This window comes from Apium graveolens, chromosome 8 (genome assembly GCF_009905375.1).
Source record: "Apium graveolens cultivar Ventura chromosome 8, ASM990537v1, whole genome shotgun sequence".
NCBI classification, from domain to species: Eukaryota; Viridiplantae; Streptophyta; class Magnoliopsida; order Apiales; family Apiaceae; genus Apium; species Apium graveolens.
Window position 1 is genome coordinate 155050084 of NC_133654.1, and position 19845 is coordinate 155069928.

Genomic DNA, 19845 nt, shown 5'->3' on the forward strand with positions numbered 1-19845 from the left:
AGTCCATAGTCAAATAGTTGATTTCTCATCCACAGTATCTGTGCACAGCAACTACCAGCAGCAATGTACTCAGCTTCAGCCGTTGATGTTGAAACAGATGTTTGCTTCTTGCTGAACCATGACACAAGCTTATTCCCTAGAACCGTTATTTTATCAGGATTGGCCTCGATTCCTCTCTTGGAGTCCATTAGTCCCAAAACTTTCCAGACCCAACTCCGAAAGCACACTTTGCAGGAATTAGCATCATTTTGTGATATCTCAGGACCTCAAAAGCTTCCCTCAAATGGTCTATATGGCCAGTCTTCACCAGACTCTTGACTAACATATCGTCAATATAAAATTCCATAGTTTTTCCAATAAGATCCTTAAAAATCTTATTTACTAATATTTGATAGGTGGCTCCTGCATTCTTAAGACCAAACGCCATAACAAGATAACTAAAAACACCAAAGTCGTTGATGAACGATACCTTAGGGATGTCATCCTTATGCATTTTGATCTAATTGTATCCACTAAATTCATCCATGAAACTCAGGATCTCATGACCAGCGGTTGCATCTATCAATGTGTCTATCCTCGGAAACGGGAAAAAATCCTTTGGGCATGCATCATTTAGATCAGTGAAGTCCACGCACATTCTCCACTTTCCATTATCCTTATTTACCATTACAGGATTTTCTAATCATTCTGGAAACTGTATCTCTTCAATAAAACCAGCCTCTAAGAGCTTCTCTACTTCTTGCTTAATAGCTTCCTGCCTCTCCGGAGCAAAACTTCTTTTCTTTTGTTTCGCAGTCTTCCGATTTGGATCTACGTTCAGCTTGTGAGTGATCAGTTCCGGGTCTATGCCAGGCATATCAGCTGTTGACCATGTAAATACATCATTATTCTCTTGTAAAAACCTCAACAACTTCCTAGGGTCTCCTCTAGTGACGCTACAATGAAAGTTACTTTCTCAGGATCCTCGGGACCCAAAGGAATCGGAACCAAGTCTTCTGTTGGCTTCCCTCTTTTCTCATCATTCTCACAGATATCCAGATCTTCAATAGGTAGAACCTGCCCCCCAACTCCATCTGCCCTAAGAGAGGCCACATAACAATTCCTTGCCATCTTTTGATCTCCTCTCTCTTCTCCAATCCCATTCCGGGTGGGAAACTTCATCACTGAATGGTAAGAAGAAGGGACTTCCTTGAAAGCATGTATTCCCGTTCTTCCCATGATTGCATTATAAGTTGATCTAGCCTTTACCACTACGAAGTCTAACATATGTGTTGCTTGTCTTGGTTCCTGACCTATGGTCATTGGAAACTTAATTATCCTTCCACGGGGCATTCCACTCCGGCAAAATCATAAATCGACATATCAGTTGGGGTTAATTGAGAATCATAATAAACCATCCTTATGAAGATATCATGAAGCAAAATATCCAACGAGACACCATGGTCTATAATGACCCTCTTCACTGGGTTGTTCGCTATTATCGGTGTTATGACCAGAGGATCATCGTATGGAAATTTAACACCCTCCAAGTCAGAATCATCGAACATCATTTTGACTCATGTCCTAGCCCTCTTCAGGGCTTCCCCGATAATATGCATAACTTATCTAGTATAGGCTTTCCTCGAGTTTCTGGATGAGCCCGCAATAGTTGGTCCTCTAAAAATCATATTTATCACTGGCCCTCGGGGTCGTGGCCCTCAAAAGATTTCATTTATCACCGGTCCCCTGGGTTGGGGATTTCGCCCCTGATCGTCTTGATCCCTCCTACGATCATCGAAATTTTTTCTTCCATTTTTATTCCTATCTCCTCCATCTCCAGTATACTTGCCCAACCTTCCTTTTCGAATGAGGAACTCTATTTCATCCTTCAATTGTCTACACTCATCGGTGTAATGACCAACATCCTTGTAAAATCTGCAATATTTTCTCTTATCTAGCTTAGTAGGAATAGCTTTCAGAGGCTTAGGCCAACAAACATTTCTGTCCTTCTCAATTTCCATCAAGATCTGACTTCTGGGAGCATTCAACTTAACATATTCAGTAAAATTTTATCCAGGTCCTCCATTCTTCGGGGTTGAATCATTGCTTTTCTCAGTTCTAGGATACTTGTCCTTCGCAATATATTCCAGATCAGTTTTTCGCTTCTTGCCACCAGCGGGCTCGTTATTCACTAACGTCTTCATCATGCTCTCCTCCACTTTGATGTACTTCCCTACCCTATCTTAGAGCCGCAATATGCTTTTAGGGGGACGCTTGGCTAATGACATCTTGAAGAACTCGTCCCTAGTTCCCTGTTGCAGTGCTATCATAGCTACTTAGTCATCAAGGTCTGCGACCTTCAAAGCTTCCTTGGTAAAAAGATTCAGATAGTCTCTCAAGGACTGTTTTGCTCCCTACACAATGCTCATGAGGGATTCTTACCTTTTCTCATGCACTCTTCCACTGATGAATTGTTTAATAAAAGCTTGACTTAGCTCTCTGAAGGACCCAATAGACTATGAGGCAAACGGCTATACCATCTTTGAGCCATTCCCGATAGGGTTTGAGGAAAGGCCCGACACTTAATAACGTCATTCACGGGCTATAATAACAGTGCATTAGAGAATGTCCTGACATGATTAGCGGGATCTCCAGTGCCATCATAAGCTTTGATGGTGGGCATCTTAAATTTTCTTGAGATATGGGCATTCATTATCTATTTAGTGAAAGGTGGAGTGGGATCATCAGGATCTCCTAGAGGCAGAAGATCACTTGGATCATCCCTTGGGACAACGTCCCTTCTTTGCTGTGGACCATCTAGGTCTATGATTGGAGGAAGATTTCTTCTCCTTGGTGGTAGTGGGGGTCTGGGGGTAAGGTGCGCCTCCAGGTCGCGCTTCAGCCTTTGAATCTCAGCCTCGTGAGCCCTGATTCTCTCCTGCACTTCTTGGGGATTCGTCCCTCGGGTGCTCCTAGGACGCTGGTTACCATCAGGTATCGGCTCTTTACCAGCACGCCTCCTTCTTGGGGCCACATCATCATCCGAAGATTTAGAGTCTCTCTCAGTGTAAGGGCCAGAGAATTCTTGATCCTCTGGGATAGGAGCCAAACCACGTATATATTGGGGTGTCTACCCTTGTGCTTTAGTCCAATTAGCATGTCCACTTCCTCTAACCTCAGGGTATAGGGGCATCCCATATGGGGGGTTAGTGGTCACGATGATAGAATACTCATACCCAACGGGTCGATGATTCACAGCTGTATGTAGCTGCTGGAAATAGGAATTCGTCCCTTGAGGAGCCGGGGGATTCGTTGCTTGTAGAGCTGAGGGATTCGTCCCTTCTGGCCGAGGCTCGGTTTCCCCTATCGGGGTTCCTCCTTGGGTAGAGGCATAGGACAAGTGTGGGGGTATCTCCACTATTGACGAAATCGTTTGAGTTGTTCCAACTGGTTTTCCTTCAGGGGCGCTATTTCCACTCTATGTTCTCGCCATGGTTGTTGTTATGCTTTCCCACAGACGGCGCCAAATGTTATGGATAAAAACTTAAGGTATTAACTATTGTATTTATTACTAGGGTTCGTGAGCTTCGAGGCTCGATTTGACTGCTCTTGTGTCTGGTGACTCGATCTGCCTTAACAAGATGCCTACATACCTCGCTGATTGCCAAGGATCAAATCAAAAAACATAGTTCTAATTTGTGGGGTGAGACCCCTTATATAGATGTTGGGAGTCCTTGAATTGGACTAGGGTTAGGAGACTTGGTGGACAAGTCTCAGAATTAGAATGAACTTTGGAGTCCTACAATGCAGGAAGTTGATTCCTTAACCTATGGGATTTCTTGGAGGCCAATATCCAAGGAATTGTGTCCTTATTTGGACTTTATCATCAGCTGATTTATCCCTTATTAATTAATTACGAAATTAATTAATATTCAGGGTTTTGGGCCCTTTCTAATGGGCTTAACTGTCAGCCCAATTCGGGTATAATTAATGCGATATTAATTACCCAATCAGGGTTTATTTTATTTCCTATCAAATTTGTAGTGATAAAATGTTTAACTGTAAGCACACAAACAAAATATCAAAAACTCACTTGGGGGCCGTTTGGTTAGCTAGGTGATATCGGTCTGGAATCAGGAATCGGGTTAAGCCGGTATGAGTTTGGAACTTGATACTTGATATCACCTGTTTGGTTCAAAAATAGGATGAGAATGATACCCTTACCTGGTTTTTGGTTGATAAACTAATTGAAATTAAGAATAAAAGACACTTTATTATTATTTTTTTGTTAATTTATTATTCTAATATTAAAAACTAAAATTATACACGATCACTTGATTGAATCATAATTATTAATAGAGTTTTTTCGAAAAATACCTAAAGCTTAAAACATTATTACAAAAATACTATAATTTTTAAAAAAAATTGCAAAAATACTTTTTTATTTGCAAAAATAATATTTTCTACTAGATGCAATATTCGACAAATTTATGAAACTCCATGTAACCTCAAATGCAACAAAAAAACTTGATTCAACTATCTGCATGTCTACTAGATTTTGGTTCTTTTATAATTTTGCAAAAAATTTAGGAGATAGTAAAATTACAAAATAACAATAATAGAAAAACCTAGTATTTTTGGTAATTTTTCTTATTAAAATATGAGTTTATAAATATTTTTTACATAGTATCTAACAAAATAAAATATACATTCATATTTTTTATTCATCAATATTGAAATTTGAGCTAAAAAAAGAATCACACTTTAGTTAAAAAGAAAGGCGAGCGAGAGATAAAAAATGAAATACGTGTAATGAGTCCTGTGTGATAAATGATAATCAATAGTTTGATTTAGCTCGTACCCATCTCATACCCACCTCTTCACATAGGTTTCCAAACCCTATATCTCACGGGTTTGAGGAATGGGTTTTAAAATAAAAAAAAATTAACCAAACACATGGTATGGTTTTTATCCATTCCAACCCCATACCTCATATCCAATATTGTTGAACCAAACACCCCTTGATTGTATTAATCAAATTTGTTTTGTTACAAATCTATGTTTTTAGAAATAAGGACTCAGCTACAAATCTTGAGAGAGAATTCAAGATAATTTTCTAAATCTGTTTGATACTTCTAAACTAAGGACCCATGCATGCTTTATAGACTGACAGCACGGGTTCACAAAACTTGCACTAAAATGTACTAACATATTTTCTAGAGCTATCTTGTCTATTTCTATTACCGGTGTTAGCAAATTTGTGCGGAATCTTGTAGGTCTATGACCCTCCTTTGTCCAGTGTATCTTGACCCTTCATCTTGAATTCTTCAAGCTACATTTGTAGTCTTTCCAATTCAGTGATAGAATTGTTTGTTGACTGATAATCTTGAATATTAACTTTGTCTGCAATCTGAATTATGAGATAGTTTGTTGAGATCTTTTTTATTCTGTAGAGATATTGCATAAATATAAGTATAATGACTTATCGATATCTTGAGTTCTCTACATGTGTCATTGACTTGTCGATGTCTCCAGTTTTCTACATGTAGAATGACTTGTCGATATCTCTAATTCTCTACATAGGCTTTTGACTTGTCGATATCTCTAGTACTCTACATGAGGATTTGGCTTGTCGATATCTCTAGATCTCTACATGAAGAAATGACTTGTCGATATCTCCAGTTTTCTATTTAGACATTTTGACTTGTCGATATCTAAGATCGCTATATGCATATTGACTTGTCAATATCTCTTGGGATTTCTCAATAAGTCATTTTGGACTTCTTGACATACTTCTCGATATCCCTTGATTTGTTACTTGTCGATATCTCTGTTAGAACATTTTTTCTAGAACAGTGTTATTCAAATCCAAGCTGCTATACTTCTCTCTAAAGCATGATCATGATTTGATCTTCTTCCAGAGTTTATTCCTTAGCTTGAAGGCTGTTCACAGAAAAATCCTCCATTCTAATATGCTTAATATTTTAATAGATTCAAGAAATACAATTACAAAATAAAAATTTAGATTATCATGCAACTTATCCTTAGGGTTGTCAAAGTGACTTAGTCTTGTTATGTACAGGCATGTCTTGAAAAATAATCTTCCCCAATTTTTTGAGAAGATTACTTGTCACAAAAATGCCCGATAACAAGACTAACCCCAAGCCGAAATCAAATACAGTAAGGCTGGAAATTTTAAAAAGTACATTTCATACATCTTATAGTTACATCAAGTGTTAAGTTACAAAGATAATATAAATTTTTCATAAGTAGGCTCCTTTCTAATTAGGTCCTTCAGTTTGACTAGTACTTCAATTTCTTCAACGATCTCAGTCCCTCTTACAACTTCGACTAGTTTGATCCATTCAACTAAGGAGTAATTGTTGAAAAGATGAATACTGTATTTTAAAAATCTATTTTTCTTAATGTTCAGAAACCTTCCATCTTTAGATACCTTGCTCAACCACCCTGCCTTCAGTTTATTTGATCTTTGCTCAAACATTTCAATCTCCTTAGCATATTTCCTTTCATTAATCCTTTTATTAATCATTTTCTTGACTTCAGTCTGATGTCCATCCAGATTTTTCTTTGTTGCTCTTCCAATTTGATGAAAGGCTTTCAATTATGGTTTATAAACTTCTGTAATGGCATCATAGACTTCTTGAGGAGCGAGGACCTTGGCATTGCTTCCCAAGATGGTGACATACTCTTCTCTAAATTTGACGAAGGCCTCCTTCATGTCAACACTGTAATCCTTGGACAACCATGCATCTATATTACCATCTTGCTCAGCTTCATCTACAATTTTGGCTTGCTGGTCTTCAACATCTTCCTTGTATGACAGCAAAATTGTCTGATCGTCATTGTTAGACATATCAGTTTTAAGGAGTTGTTGAGTGATGTTTGCTAGGCCTGCAAGCTGATCAACTAGTAAATCATTGACTATTATGGGTTGAGCTTGAGTATCTTGCAGCCATTGTGACATGAGGTGTGAAGGTTGTGTTGAAGTAGAAGGTTGGTTGATATCTGTTGAGGTTGATGGTTGGTTTGAAGTGTTTGAAGTGGATATGATAGATGGTGAAACTGTTCCTATGACAGGTGTCACAGTTGGACTCATAGTGTGAACTGTGGTTGTGACAGTGTGTTGTTCACTAGTAGAGTGAACCTCCATTGGAATTGGAGAGGATTTGACCAGGATATTATCATGTACCATGGCCTCAAACCCTTGTTCCTCTTACATGGAACTCGCACTTGAATGTGCTTGAATACTTGCCTATTCAATAACTGGATCATTGGCAATTAAACTCCCAGCTTCAGTTGACAAAGCAATTTTACCTAGGGTTATCAGGGGAGTTTTTTTTGCATGAAAACCTCCAATTGAATTGGAGACGGTTTGAGTAGCTCCCCCTCAAAAGTACTACTCTCAAACCTTGCAGTCTATAAAGACTATTTTGCATATGAAGGTGCATTAGGAACCTGCACAGGGTCTTCAGTAAAAATTGATGAAACCTCTGTGTGTTTGATGGTGTCATCAAGGTCTACCTCAATATATAGCCTCTCACCATCCAGATATTAAGCCTGAGTGGTGAACACAGTTTCTTGAACCGTGTCACATGATTTTGGCAGGGTTTGGGAAGAAGATTCAAACCCCTTATTATAAGTTGAATAAATTATTGAAATTAGATGAGTGAGCTTAGTAGTGATTGTTGGCAACTCCCCCTGAATGGATGAGGGAGTTTCAAATGATGTGCGCTCTGTGTGTGTGCCAACCACATGACTTTTTCACCCTCTTGAAAAGGCTCAAGACGGGGTGTAGACTCTTTATAGGGTACATTGAGGAGAATGTTTGATTCAATAGTGACACCCTTTGAGAAGTTGACACTAGATTCTATTTTTTCCCCTTTGTTACAACTTCATCTTTTTTAAAAGATGCATAGGTGGTTATCTAAGTGGTCAACTCAGTTTTCTTAGCCTTCTTTGGTTTTATGACTAATGGTGACTCAATTTGTTGTTCCTCCACTCTCAGTTACAACTGCTATGTTTTGCTTCTTCCTTTTCTTTTTACTAACTTCATCCTTTTGGGAGGATGAAGCAGTTGGTTTACGAATTTCTAGAATTTGTGAAGAAAGGGTTGCAGCTGTGGTAGGCACCTGTTTGTGTTTCTGCATTTGTGCTATTACGGGACCAGGTGCCATAGCTGAACTAGAATTTGTATTGCTCCATATGTCAGACATAAGATAAAGATAAGTTCTAAATTTTTCCAACATAAAGTCAGTTATATTTAGCCTAACCTGAACCTGATTCTTTATAATTAGTGAACCAAATAAGATTTTGGACACCTATTTACAATTGCCTATTTGATTTCTATCTATACCATCAAGCATGTGAGTGTCAGCTACTTTATAATTTAAAGTGGACATTATAAATCTAGAAAAGAAGATTTCATTACCTGTACTTACCAAAGGCATGGTTAGCCTTGTGCTCAGTTCTTCTAGGATCAAGCTTCCTACATTGAGGTGTTTGTTGTAGGCCATTGAGTAGATGAGCTTTTGGACCACACAGGAGATATTGTCATAACCATTCTTCATGCATATGAAAGCCCTCACTATTGAGTCAAAGAAAAATGACCACTCCCTTCTCAGATCTTTCTTGTTGAGCCTAGCCCTATCTATTTTCTCACTATAATTGACGAATTCCATGAATTCATCCAACTCTTGAGTAGTAGGAGATTTAACTAGATCTTCTGAAGTGATGCCCAGTGCTTGTTGATGTCATCTGCATTGAACTCAACAACTACACCTTGAATTGTACAATTAACCACAAGAGATACTGTTTGGTTGTCATGAACTATAGTATTGACAACTACAGTGTTCCAAAACTCATTCAGTACATCCAGATACAGTACATGATTTGCATTCAAGGCCCCTGAAAGATATGATCACAAATAAACTTGACAAAGAATTTGAAATTGTCAGGTGCTTGATTTACATCAACAAATTCTAAGTAATTGGTTCCTTCCTTAGGGATAAAAGCTCTAACGTTGTTGGCATCTATGGAAGAGTTTGAGTTTGAATGGATAAGTGTTTTGAGAAAGAAAAAGCTTGAAACGATGGGGAATGGTGAAAATTTGCAGAAATGAAGTCAATTAAGATCTCGAAAGCGTAAAAAGGGGTTATGTCGAGATGTATGGGTATTTAAAGAATAGAGATGTGACTTGTCGACAAGTAAAGAATGAACAGTTGGTATTTATATGTAGACAATTCATATGGATTATAGAGAACTCATGTCGAAATGTCACTTTCTTGACTCTTATCGAGAACTAGATAGTGACTGATCGAGATGTTGTACAAATACCAATTTTGTCCTTATTGGACTGAATTATTCTAATTTGTATTGAATAGATCAACATAAAACTAGATTTATTTTATATCAAAAGTATTTTACTGAAATAATTTATTAAATTAAATGATTCCATTTCTGAGTTATCGAGAAGTCTAAAATTTGAACCTGTAGACAACTCCATATTGATAAGTATACCGAGATCTCTATAATACTTATCGAGAAGTCACAAAGAGGCTTGTCGGGAAGTCCATCAAGAAGTCATGGAAAAGACTTATCGAGAAATCTATCGAGAAGTCTCAAAATGACCTATCGAGAAGTCATTTAGACTTATCGATAACTCAGTTCTCTACATACGTTTGTTGTTACTCAACTGTGCCTTATATAAATTTCATATAATGAAAATGTAAATCAACATTTAGACAACTTTTCTTGGAATTAAAAAAATTTCAAGTTAAATTTTATTTTAGAAAAATAACTATATAGAGAATTCTTAAATATTTATAAATCATATTTCAGTTAATTCCTAATTAAATCAAAATAATTTTGATTTATCAGGAACTAATCTGCTGCAATACATTAGCTGAGTTGCCTTTTGGATAAAGAATTTAACATATAACAATTTCACCTAGAAGTCTAGTGAAAGTTGCTTCATCCAAAGATTTAGTGAAAATATCAGCTAATTTTTTTCTGTTGGAACAAAAATAAGCTCAATAGTATCATTTGCAGCATGTTCTCTAATAAAATGGTACCTTACGTCAATGTGCTTAGTTCTAGAAAGATTAGCTGGATTAGCCATAATAGATATTACACTAGTACTGTCACACATGATTGGAATCTTTTGTAACACTAGGCCACAGTCCATCAGTTGGTTTCTAATCCAAAGCACTTGAGCACAACAACTTCCAGTAGCTATGTATTCAGCTTCAGCTATGAAAGTTGACATAGATTGTTGTTTCTTACTATACCAAGATACAAGTCTTTGGCGAAAGAATTGACAGTTTCTACTTGTACTTTTTTTGTCTATCCTGCATTCAGCAAAATCTGCATATGTGTATCCAACAGCTTAAAAACCAATTCCCTTAGGATACAATCCCAATTTTGTCATTCCCTTGAAATATCTAAAAATCCTCTTGACAGCTATCAAATGTGATTCTTTAGGATTTGCTTGAAATCTAGCACACATACATGTTGCAAACATGATGTTTGGTTTACTAGCATTTAAGTACAACAAAGATTCAATCATTCCTCTATAACCTGATACGTCTATACTTTTTCCTTTCTTATCATCATCCAACTTGGTAGCTGTAGACATAGGTGTTGATGCAGGTAAGAAGTCAAGCATTCTAAATTTCTTCAACAGATCTTTGACACACTTTGTTTGACTGATAAATATGCTATTATTCCTTTGACTAACTTGAAGGCCAAGGAAGTAACTTAGCTCTTGCATCATGCTCATCTCATATTCACTTTGCATGAGTCTTGAGAATCTTTGACATAGCTTTTCATTAGTAGAACCAAAAATGATATTATTCACATAGATTTGAACTAAGATAATGTCATTACCATACTGCTTGTAGAATAGATTCGTATCAATTTTCACGTTTGAGTAGAAATTCCGACAGTGTGTCATACCATGCTCTAGGTGCTTGCTTCAATCCCTAAAGAGCCTTTAACAGTTTATACACATAGTTTGAAAATTTTGGATCTTCAAAGCCATGTGGTTGTTGCACATAGACTTCTTCTTCTAATTCACCATTAAGAAATGTAATTTTCACATCCATTTGATATAACTTGAAATTAGAATGTGAAGCAAATGCAAGAAAAATTCTTATTGCTTCAAGCTTTGTAACTGGAGTAAAAATTTCATCATAGTCAATTCCTTCTTCTTGTGAGCAGCTTTTGTCAACCAATCTTGTTTTAATCCTTGTCACAATTCCATTTTCACCCAACTTGATCTTATACACCCATTTTTTTCGAATAATGCTTCTATTTCTTGGTGCAGGAATCAATTCCCAAACTTTATTTATTTCAAACTGATTTAGCTCTTCTTGCATAGCAGTTATCCAATCAGGATCAAGTCGAGCCCCTTCAGTTTTCTTACGCTCAATTTGAGATAGAAAGCATGCATGAAAGCATTCTTTTACAGTGGCACTTCTAGTCCTTACTCCAGCATTTAGATCACCAATTATAACATCTCTTGTGTGACTTCTATCCCATTTTATGGTATGATCTTGTTGACTAGAATTATTTTTATTTTCTCCATTATTGGCATGACTTGCAGAACTGACATTTTCTTCTCCCCCTGAGTTTGTTCCATCAAATTCAGGTGTGCTTCTATCTTGAGATGAAATCTCATTTTTACAATTCACTGGTTTATTTAATTTTTCCTCCATTCTATTGCTTGTATTGACCTCAGCATCATCTTCAGAATCACTATCAATATTTAGATTTTCAAACGTCAGGGCTTCAGCTTCATTTTTATCAAGGCATTCCAAGCCTGGACACTTGTCATCACAAATATCATATATGTGCTTTCCATAATTTTCTTTTGCTCTTACACGTAAACTCTATAGGCAGTTCTTTCCATTGAATATCCCAAAAAAATAGCTTCAAATACTTCAAAGTCAAATTTTCCAACATATTCAGAGTTGTCTTTGAGCACAAAGCATTTGCTTCCAAACACATGCAAATTCTCGATAGTAGGCTTTCTTTTTGATAAAATTGAGTAAGGTGACTTGCCAAGGTTTTTGTTGATTAGATATATGTTTTTGTGTAACATGCAGTGTTGATAGCTTTTTCCCAAAAACTTGTTTGTATATTGGCATCTTGCAGCATTGTTCTTACAGCCTCAAATAGAGTTTTATTCTTCCTTTCAACCACACCATTTTGCTGAGGTATTCTTGCAGCTAAGAACTCTTGAACAATGCCCTTGTCTTTGCAAAATTCACTTAAAGCTACATTCTTGAATTCTATACCATTATCACTCCTCAATCGTTTGACATAATTTGATGTTCAACCTACTTCTCAACTTTCTTTATGTGTTCAATGATGATGTGTGGAGTTTCATTCTTTTAATACATAAATTCCACCCAAGTGTATCTTGAGTAGTCATCCACCATCACCAATGCATATTTCTTTCTGGATATAGATAAGACATTAACTTGTCAAAACAGGTCCATGTGAGTGAGCTGTAATGGAGCACTTATAGAATTTATAGTTTTGCTCTTATGACTGGACCTTTTCATTTTTTTTCTTTTTGACAAGCTTCACAGACCTCTTCTTGAGCAAACTCCAAAGCTGGCATGTCTCTTACCAATTCTCTTTTTACCATAGTATTTATTGCCTTGTAATTCAAGTGAGAGAGTTTTTTGTGCCATAGTTTGCTTTGTTTACTGGATGCCTTGGTGTAGAAGCAACAAATTTTATCCTTAATTGCTGAATTTAAATCTACAATAAATAAGCTTTTTTTCCTTAATCCTTTCAAAGCAACTTCACCAGTTTTCTTGCTGATTATTGAGCAATCTTCTTTATCAAATTTGACCTTCAAAACCTTGTCAGTAAATTGACTTACACTTAGTAGTTTTAATTCAAGATCGTCAACTAGTGCTACATCATCAATGATAATATTACCAGAAATCAACTTGCCATATCATATTGTGAATCCTTTGTTGTTGTCTCTAAAAGTCACCAACGGGCCAACCATCTCCTCAAATTGTGATAACAAGGCTCTATCACTTGTCATATGTCTGGAACATCCACTGTCAATGATCCATATGATTTTATTCTTCTTGCCCTGCACACAATGAGGATTAAGTGTGTTTAGCTACCCAAGCAGTATTGGGCAGTTTTTTCCACAGAAATTGTAGAAGTATAATTTGAATATTCAAAAAGAACAGCATTCATAGTTTGATCAGAATTATCCTTTTTAATTACAGATCCAAGATTGACTTCCTTAAGATCTTTCCTCAATTTATGACAGCTTGTCATAACCTTCATATTGCAAGGGATGCAATCAAACTTATCACATAAAGAATAGGGATCTTCATCCAGTGCCTCATTATACTTGCATGCTCCAAATTTTGGCTCACTGGCAACATTAAGGCGAGTTAGGTGATTTGGTGAGCTATATTTCTGACATTGCTTCTTTGGAGCATCTGCAATATAGGCATAATTGTCGCTATTATTTACACCTATTTTTCCATTTCCGTTCTTTTTCTTTTTCCTTATGTTTTTAATTTTGGTCTCCTTTGTTGGTGTCTTTGTAGTTTGGCTTACTATGGGCTTCTTTTCACATTCAGTAACATGTGTGATTTCTGCATCATTCTTTTCATTATCTTTATCCATAATTTCTTGCTTGATGACCAACTCAACTCAACTTCACTGAAATTTATTTCACATGCTTTAAATAAAGGTGCATTTACATACTTTAACATTACTGGAACATCTCGGTTCACAATTTCTTTCCCTTTGTCAACTTTATTCTTCTTGTGAATGTTCAAAGACTCATAGTCCAAACTAATATATATGTTAGCACATGGTTTATTTTTCTCCTGATACTACCCAATCAACTGAGATGCATTCTTGAATGACTTGAGCTTCAAATCATTTTTCTCAATTCTTTCTCTCAACACTGCCTCTACTTCTCCAGCACACTTAAGCTTATTCTTGAGGTACTCATTTTCTTGCTTGACTGTTTCAAGACCAACAAGCTGCAGTTCTAGCTCATGTTTCTCAATCTCAATCTTCTTATTAATTTTTTAACAGCCTACTCACTTCCTCAGTAGCTGCCATCATGCTTGTGTGGATATGAAAAATCTCTAAACTCATTTTATCAACAGTTTCTTTATATTGACTGGCATTTAAATCAGTTGTAATTAGAATAGGTACCTCTGATTAGGATGCAGATGATTTTCCTTGTTCTACAGCCATGAGAGCATAATTCTCATATTCTTCACAGTCATCCTCATCATCTATAGCATCCCAACTTTTGCCTTCTGCAATATAAGCCTTTCCCTGTTGCTTTCTCAAGAGTGCTTCATACTTTGCTTCTAATTTCAAATAAGTTTGATCTTTCTTGACCTTCTTTGGATTTCTACACTCGGTGGCAAAGTGACCTAGTTCACCACAGTTGTAGCGTCTTATCTTTGATCTGTCAACGAACCCAGACTTCAAAATAAGAACTCAGTTACAAATCTTGAGAGGAATTCAAAATATTTTTCTAGATCTGTTTGCTACTTCTAAACTAAAGACCCGTGCATGCGTTATAGACCAAAAATACGGGTTCACAAAACTTGTACTAAAATGTACTAACACATTTTCTAAATCTATCTTGTCTATTTTCATTTCCAGCGTTAGCAAATATGTCCAGAATCTTGTCGTCTGTGACCCTCCTTTGTCCAGTGAATTTTGGCCCTTCATCTTGAATTCTTCAAACTGCATTTGTAGTCTTTCCAATTCAGTGATAAAATTGTTTGTTGACTTATAATCTTGACTATTAACTTTGTCTGAATGTTGAATTATGACCTAGTTTATCGAGATCCCTTTTATTCTATAGAGATGTCACATATCGATAAGTATAATATTTATCGATATCATGAGTTCTCTACATATGTCTTTGACTTATCGAGGTCTTTAGTTTCTACATGTAGAATGACTTGTCGATATCTCCAGTTCTCTACATAGACTTTTGACTTGTCGATATCTCTAGTTCTCTACATGAGATTTGGCTTGTCGATGTCTTTAGATCTCTACATGAAGAAATGACTTATCGATATCTTCAGTTCTATATATAGACATTTTGACTTGTCGATATATGAGATCTTTACATGCATATTGACTTTTCGATATCTCTTGGGAATTCTCGATATTTTATTTTGGACTTCTCGATATCCCTTGATCTGTTACTTGTCGAAATCTGACTTAGAACATTTTTCCTAGAACAATGTTATTCAAATCCAAGCTGTTACACTTCTCTCTGAGGTATGATCAAGATTTGATTTTCTTCCAGAATTTATTCCTTAGCTTGAAGGTTGTTCACGGAAAAATTCTCCAGTCTAATCTGCTTAACATTTTTATAGACTCAACAAATACAATTATAAAATAGAAATTTAGATTATCATACAATTTATCCTTAGGGTTGTCAAAATGACTTAGTCTTATTATGTACAGGCATGTCTTGCACAACAGGTATGAAATCAAATTCAGATTGTATCTATCAACATACTCATTTATCTCTCGCAATTGATAATCAATTACAATATTTATCAAACTAACTTTAAATGGTGTTAAAGTGGTGTTGATTAGAAACGCTCGTTTAATATTTAATCCTAACTATTTTTATTTTCATTTGTAACTCTTAATTTTCAAAACAAAAAAGTATAATTTTTATAAATAAATTTTGCCCCCAGTGAAAAAATTTTAAGTAAGGGCAATTTTTCTAGCAAAAATTAAAGAGGACAGTTTTCTTACAAAAATAAGGGGACCATTTTTAAGTTTTATATAATTTAAATATATATATTTAACTAAACTAAAAATTTAAGGAGGGTCGGATGACCCATCTTACCTTTACCTTTAAAGGAGTAGCCTCTCGAATAAGGTGCGTATTTACTTATAAATCCGTAAGTATTTATCGACAAGTGTTTGTTGACCCAATTTATAAGTTGAATTTACAACTTATAAGCCGATAAGTTGAATATTAGTAACGACGTACTTTTTATCAATTTATTTTGATTTTTCTCCTTTTTATTAATTTTTATTTTAAAATATATGTTTGTAAATATTATTTAAATTTAAAATTCACGAATTAAGAAAAATATATTTAAAAATTATTTAATTTAGTTCATTTAAGTAAAAAAAATCTGATTTATAAGTAAATTATCCCAACACTTATATAACTTATAAGATTTTATCTACTTATTACTTATAAATCACTTATGTATTTTAAATCATAAATTATTTATTTTAAGATTTCCCAAACGCACACCTAGTCATGGTTAATGTGAATAAAGGGCTCATTCCAATTAAAAACCTAAAACATGTCACTTTGTACAATTTTTTGTATAAAATTCTGTACACCAAGCATTTTCCTTAAATAAATTAATTAAATTAAGATTCAAAATTGACAGGGTTTCAATGAAAAACCGGCATTTGTACTATTAATTAATAAAACTAGTTTAAATCCCATGCGATGCACGGGTTCCCGTTAATGTTTACATTTTTTTTATCCCGTCATATTATAATTTTAAAATATTTATATAAATATATAATAATTATAAATTTATAATTCAAATTAAAGGAAAACATGATCGTAGTTTAGTAGGATAAGTAGATTATGTCTAGTACTTTAACAATTTATTAGTTTAACGGATATATAACACTATTTATTTATATTTAATAATTGGATAAATTGTGTTCGTAATTTAGTAAGATAGATGGACTATGGAGAGTAGTATAATTTAGTTTAACGAATATATAACACTATTTTTTATTTTTTAATAAACAAAATTAGAGAATAATAGTTGAACTAAATTATAATTTCTGTTTATTATAGTATTGTTTGTATAGATCGTACAGATTCCATGGTACTGTACCTTGTTGAACTTGTAAAACAGGGTGTACCTTGAGATGCACGAATGGCATGCATGTAGCGACTTTCGATGCTTGTTGAGAGCGCCTATGCATCATCTGCATGTGCGCCCGCCACTTGACAAATCCTTCACAAGTGCCATACCCTAAGCAATTTCTATCCAAGCTAGCTTGAAAACTACATGTAAATGCCGACTTTTGCAATTTCTTAAATTTTAATCAGTAATTTCCAGCCCAACATGATTTCATCGAAGGCCAAGCTGGAGAACAAGACAAGGGTCTATATATAAAGAGTAGACTGGTGGCCTTAACTAAACACATCAATCTATTGCTAGCTGCAGGGTGGGTGGATGATGAGGAGAGGAGGGTTTGTGTATATCTCTATTTTAGGAGTTGCATTGATCATCATGTTGAGCTTGGATATAGTTACTGTTCCAGTGGAGGCAGCGACGGGGCTGCTTCCCCCAGCAGATCCACCATTGGTGAGGCACTACTACAAAAAACTTAATACCTGTGCAAACGTGGAGTCGTTTGTGCAATTCCAAGTCAAGAGATTCTGGGATAACAATCCTGCTATCGCTCCTAAGCTCCTTAAGCTCCTCTACACTGATTGCATGGTCACTGTATGCACCTCTCTCTCTCTCTCTAACATTTATTTCTCTGAGTTCCCATTCAAACCTGATCCTTAGGCTACAATTAAAAAAAACAACTTATGTTCTGTACGTGGTACGTTGCAGTTCCCGGCTTTATGTTTGTATACATATATATTGTAAGTTGTAACTAGTACTGTATGTGAATTTCAGGGGTGTGATGCATCCATTCTCTTAGATGGCCCCCAGTCAGAGAAAACAGCACCACAAAACTCAGGGGTTGGTCCCGGAGTATACGTGGTCATCGACATCATCAAGAGAGTGTTGGAGGCACGTTGTCCCCGTGCAGTTTCATGTGCAGATATTCTCCATCTTGCAACTAGAGATGCTCTGCGTTTGGTACGTCCGTCCTTTTCTCTTTTATTCCAATTGCATATCTGTCATTAATCTTCTAACGATTTTTGTCATTCCTGTTAATCCTTAATATATATGCAGTCAGGTGCACCGTCTTACCCTGTTCTGTTGGGAAGAAGAGATGGATTCGAATCAAATTCAGCTTCGGTAAACCTTCCTTCACCCTCCATTTCCTGGCAAGCAGCTCTTGAATTTTTCAAATCCAAGGGACTAGATGTTCAAGACATGTCTACACTTTTGGGTACGTAATCAATTATAACTTTCAGATAATTGTAATGCCAAATCAATTATCATTTCCCATAATGCTTGCTATGAAGAGGCCTTTTAAGTCTATATGTAGTATACGTACTAGCTCCTCTGGAAGGTACTCATAAATTTGTGATTTCAGGAGGGCACACAATGGGCAGCACACATTGCTCCTACATTCTTGATCGTCTCTATAACTTCAACAAAACAGGAAAACCAGATCCAACAATGAATAAATCTCTACTAAAAGATTTACAAAAGACATGCCCGTTGATCAATAAAAAGAGACAAAGCCAGCAGCTCGTGTTTCTTAATCCAGACAATGCCAAAAACTACAGATTCAACAATACATACTACAAAAGAGTGCTAGCAAATAAATCTCTTCTTGGAGTTGATCAGCAGCTGCTCTACGGCAGTGACACTAATGAATTGACAGACCAATATGCAAATTATTTTGAGGACTTTCGGAGGGGTTTTGCTTTATCAATAACACGAATGGGAGGCATTCAAGTGTTGACAGGAAAAAAGGGAGAAATACGCAGAAACTGTCGAGTCAGAAACAAGTCATAGGCTGTTTTCCTAGCCAGTGTTTTAATTATTTACCTCAATAATAACTTGTAATCCTACCTTCGGCTTATAGTTATTTATATTGTGAATTTGATGCAAAATAAAAGTAATAATAATGACATCAAATAAAAGTTACTCTCTTTGTAATTATAATTTGCAACAAAACCATTTTAACACCTTTATTTCCACGTCATAGCATAAATAGATTGAATTAATCTTGCAATCATCAGGAATCATAGATCAAAAGAGAAAACACCGTCAATAGTTTTTACTTTTTCAGCTCTATAAAACATCACGTATATCGATATATACCTTATAATCTAAGGGAAAGATTTATTTCAAAGAGCTCGACTAGATTCCCAAACACTTCACGAGTTAAGACTTAAAGACTCCGGTAAAGACTAAAGAGGCCCTTTGGCCCGTACTATAACTGCCAATCTGCTGTACAATTAGCTCATGCACTAGAAAATAAGCCAAAATTTAACTGCACAAATTTAACCGGACTAAATTTCACCAATTTCGGTTGAAAAATTTGGCACGACTAAATATAACTGCCAACAATTGAATTTAAATCCGGTTGAAATTGCACGGTTGAATTTAGTAATAAATACAACCGAATTTTTTATGCGGTTGAATTTGATCCTATCGAAAAATAGAAGAAATTTTTCCGCCAACTGAATTATTTTGTGCTCTTAAATTCAACCGCTAGCGGTCGAATTTAGCCTTACCAAATGGCGGGATATTTTCCCACTCTTTTTGTGTGAATTCGCTAAAATGGCAAAAAAGAAACAGCCAAATGTAAAAAAACAATTCAACCGAAATCGGTTGATTTGATTAAAATGATTACAAGCGGTTGTATTTAGTAAACGAAAAAATACAATAAATACTTAAAAATTTCAATAGTGCTATATATTATAAAAAGTATATTTTTATATGCAAGGAACACATTAATCACATGTACAAATATTCATGGTGACGTAAAATATATATTATGGGAGAATTTTGATTTTTTGTGTCTGATAATATTTTAAAATTTAAATATTTGTTTAAAATAATTGAAAAGTTATGAAAAAATTACAAGAGTTCCACGCCTATGTGCTTCATTCACTAGTTAAATCAATGG

General features: G+C 35.5%; 1 protein-coding gene across 1 annotated transcript; it reads left to right on the forward strand.

The window, feature by feature from the left end:
- The first annotated feature begins 17234 nt into the window (after positions 1-17234).
- On the forward strand, positions 17235-18813 carry LOC141678659 (putative peroxidase 61). Its single transcript, XM_074485008.1, has 4 exons — positions 17235-17528; positions 17709-17894; positions 17991-18150; positions 18298-18813. Exons 1-4 carry the CDS (start codon positions 17256-17258, stop codon positions 18723-18725), a joined length of 1047 nt encoding a protein of 348 aa, XP_074341109.1. The 5' UTR covers positions 17235-17255; the 3' UTR covers positions 18726-18813.
- The last annotated feature ends 1032 nt before the right edge of the window (positions 18814-19845 follow it).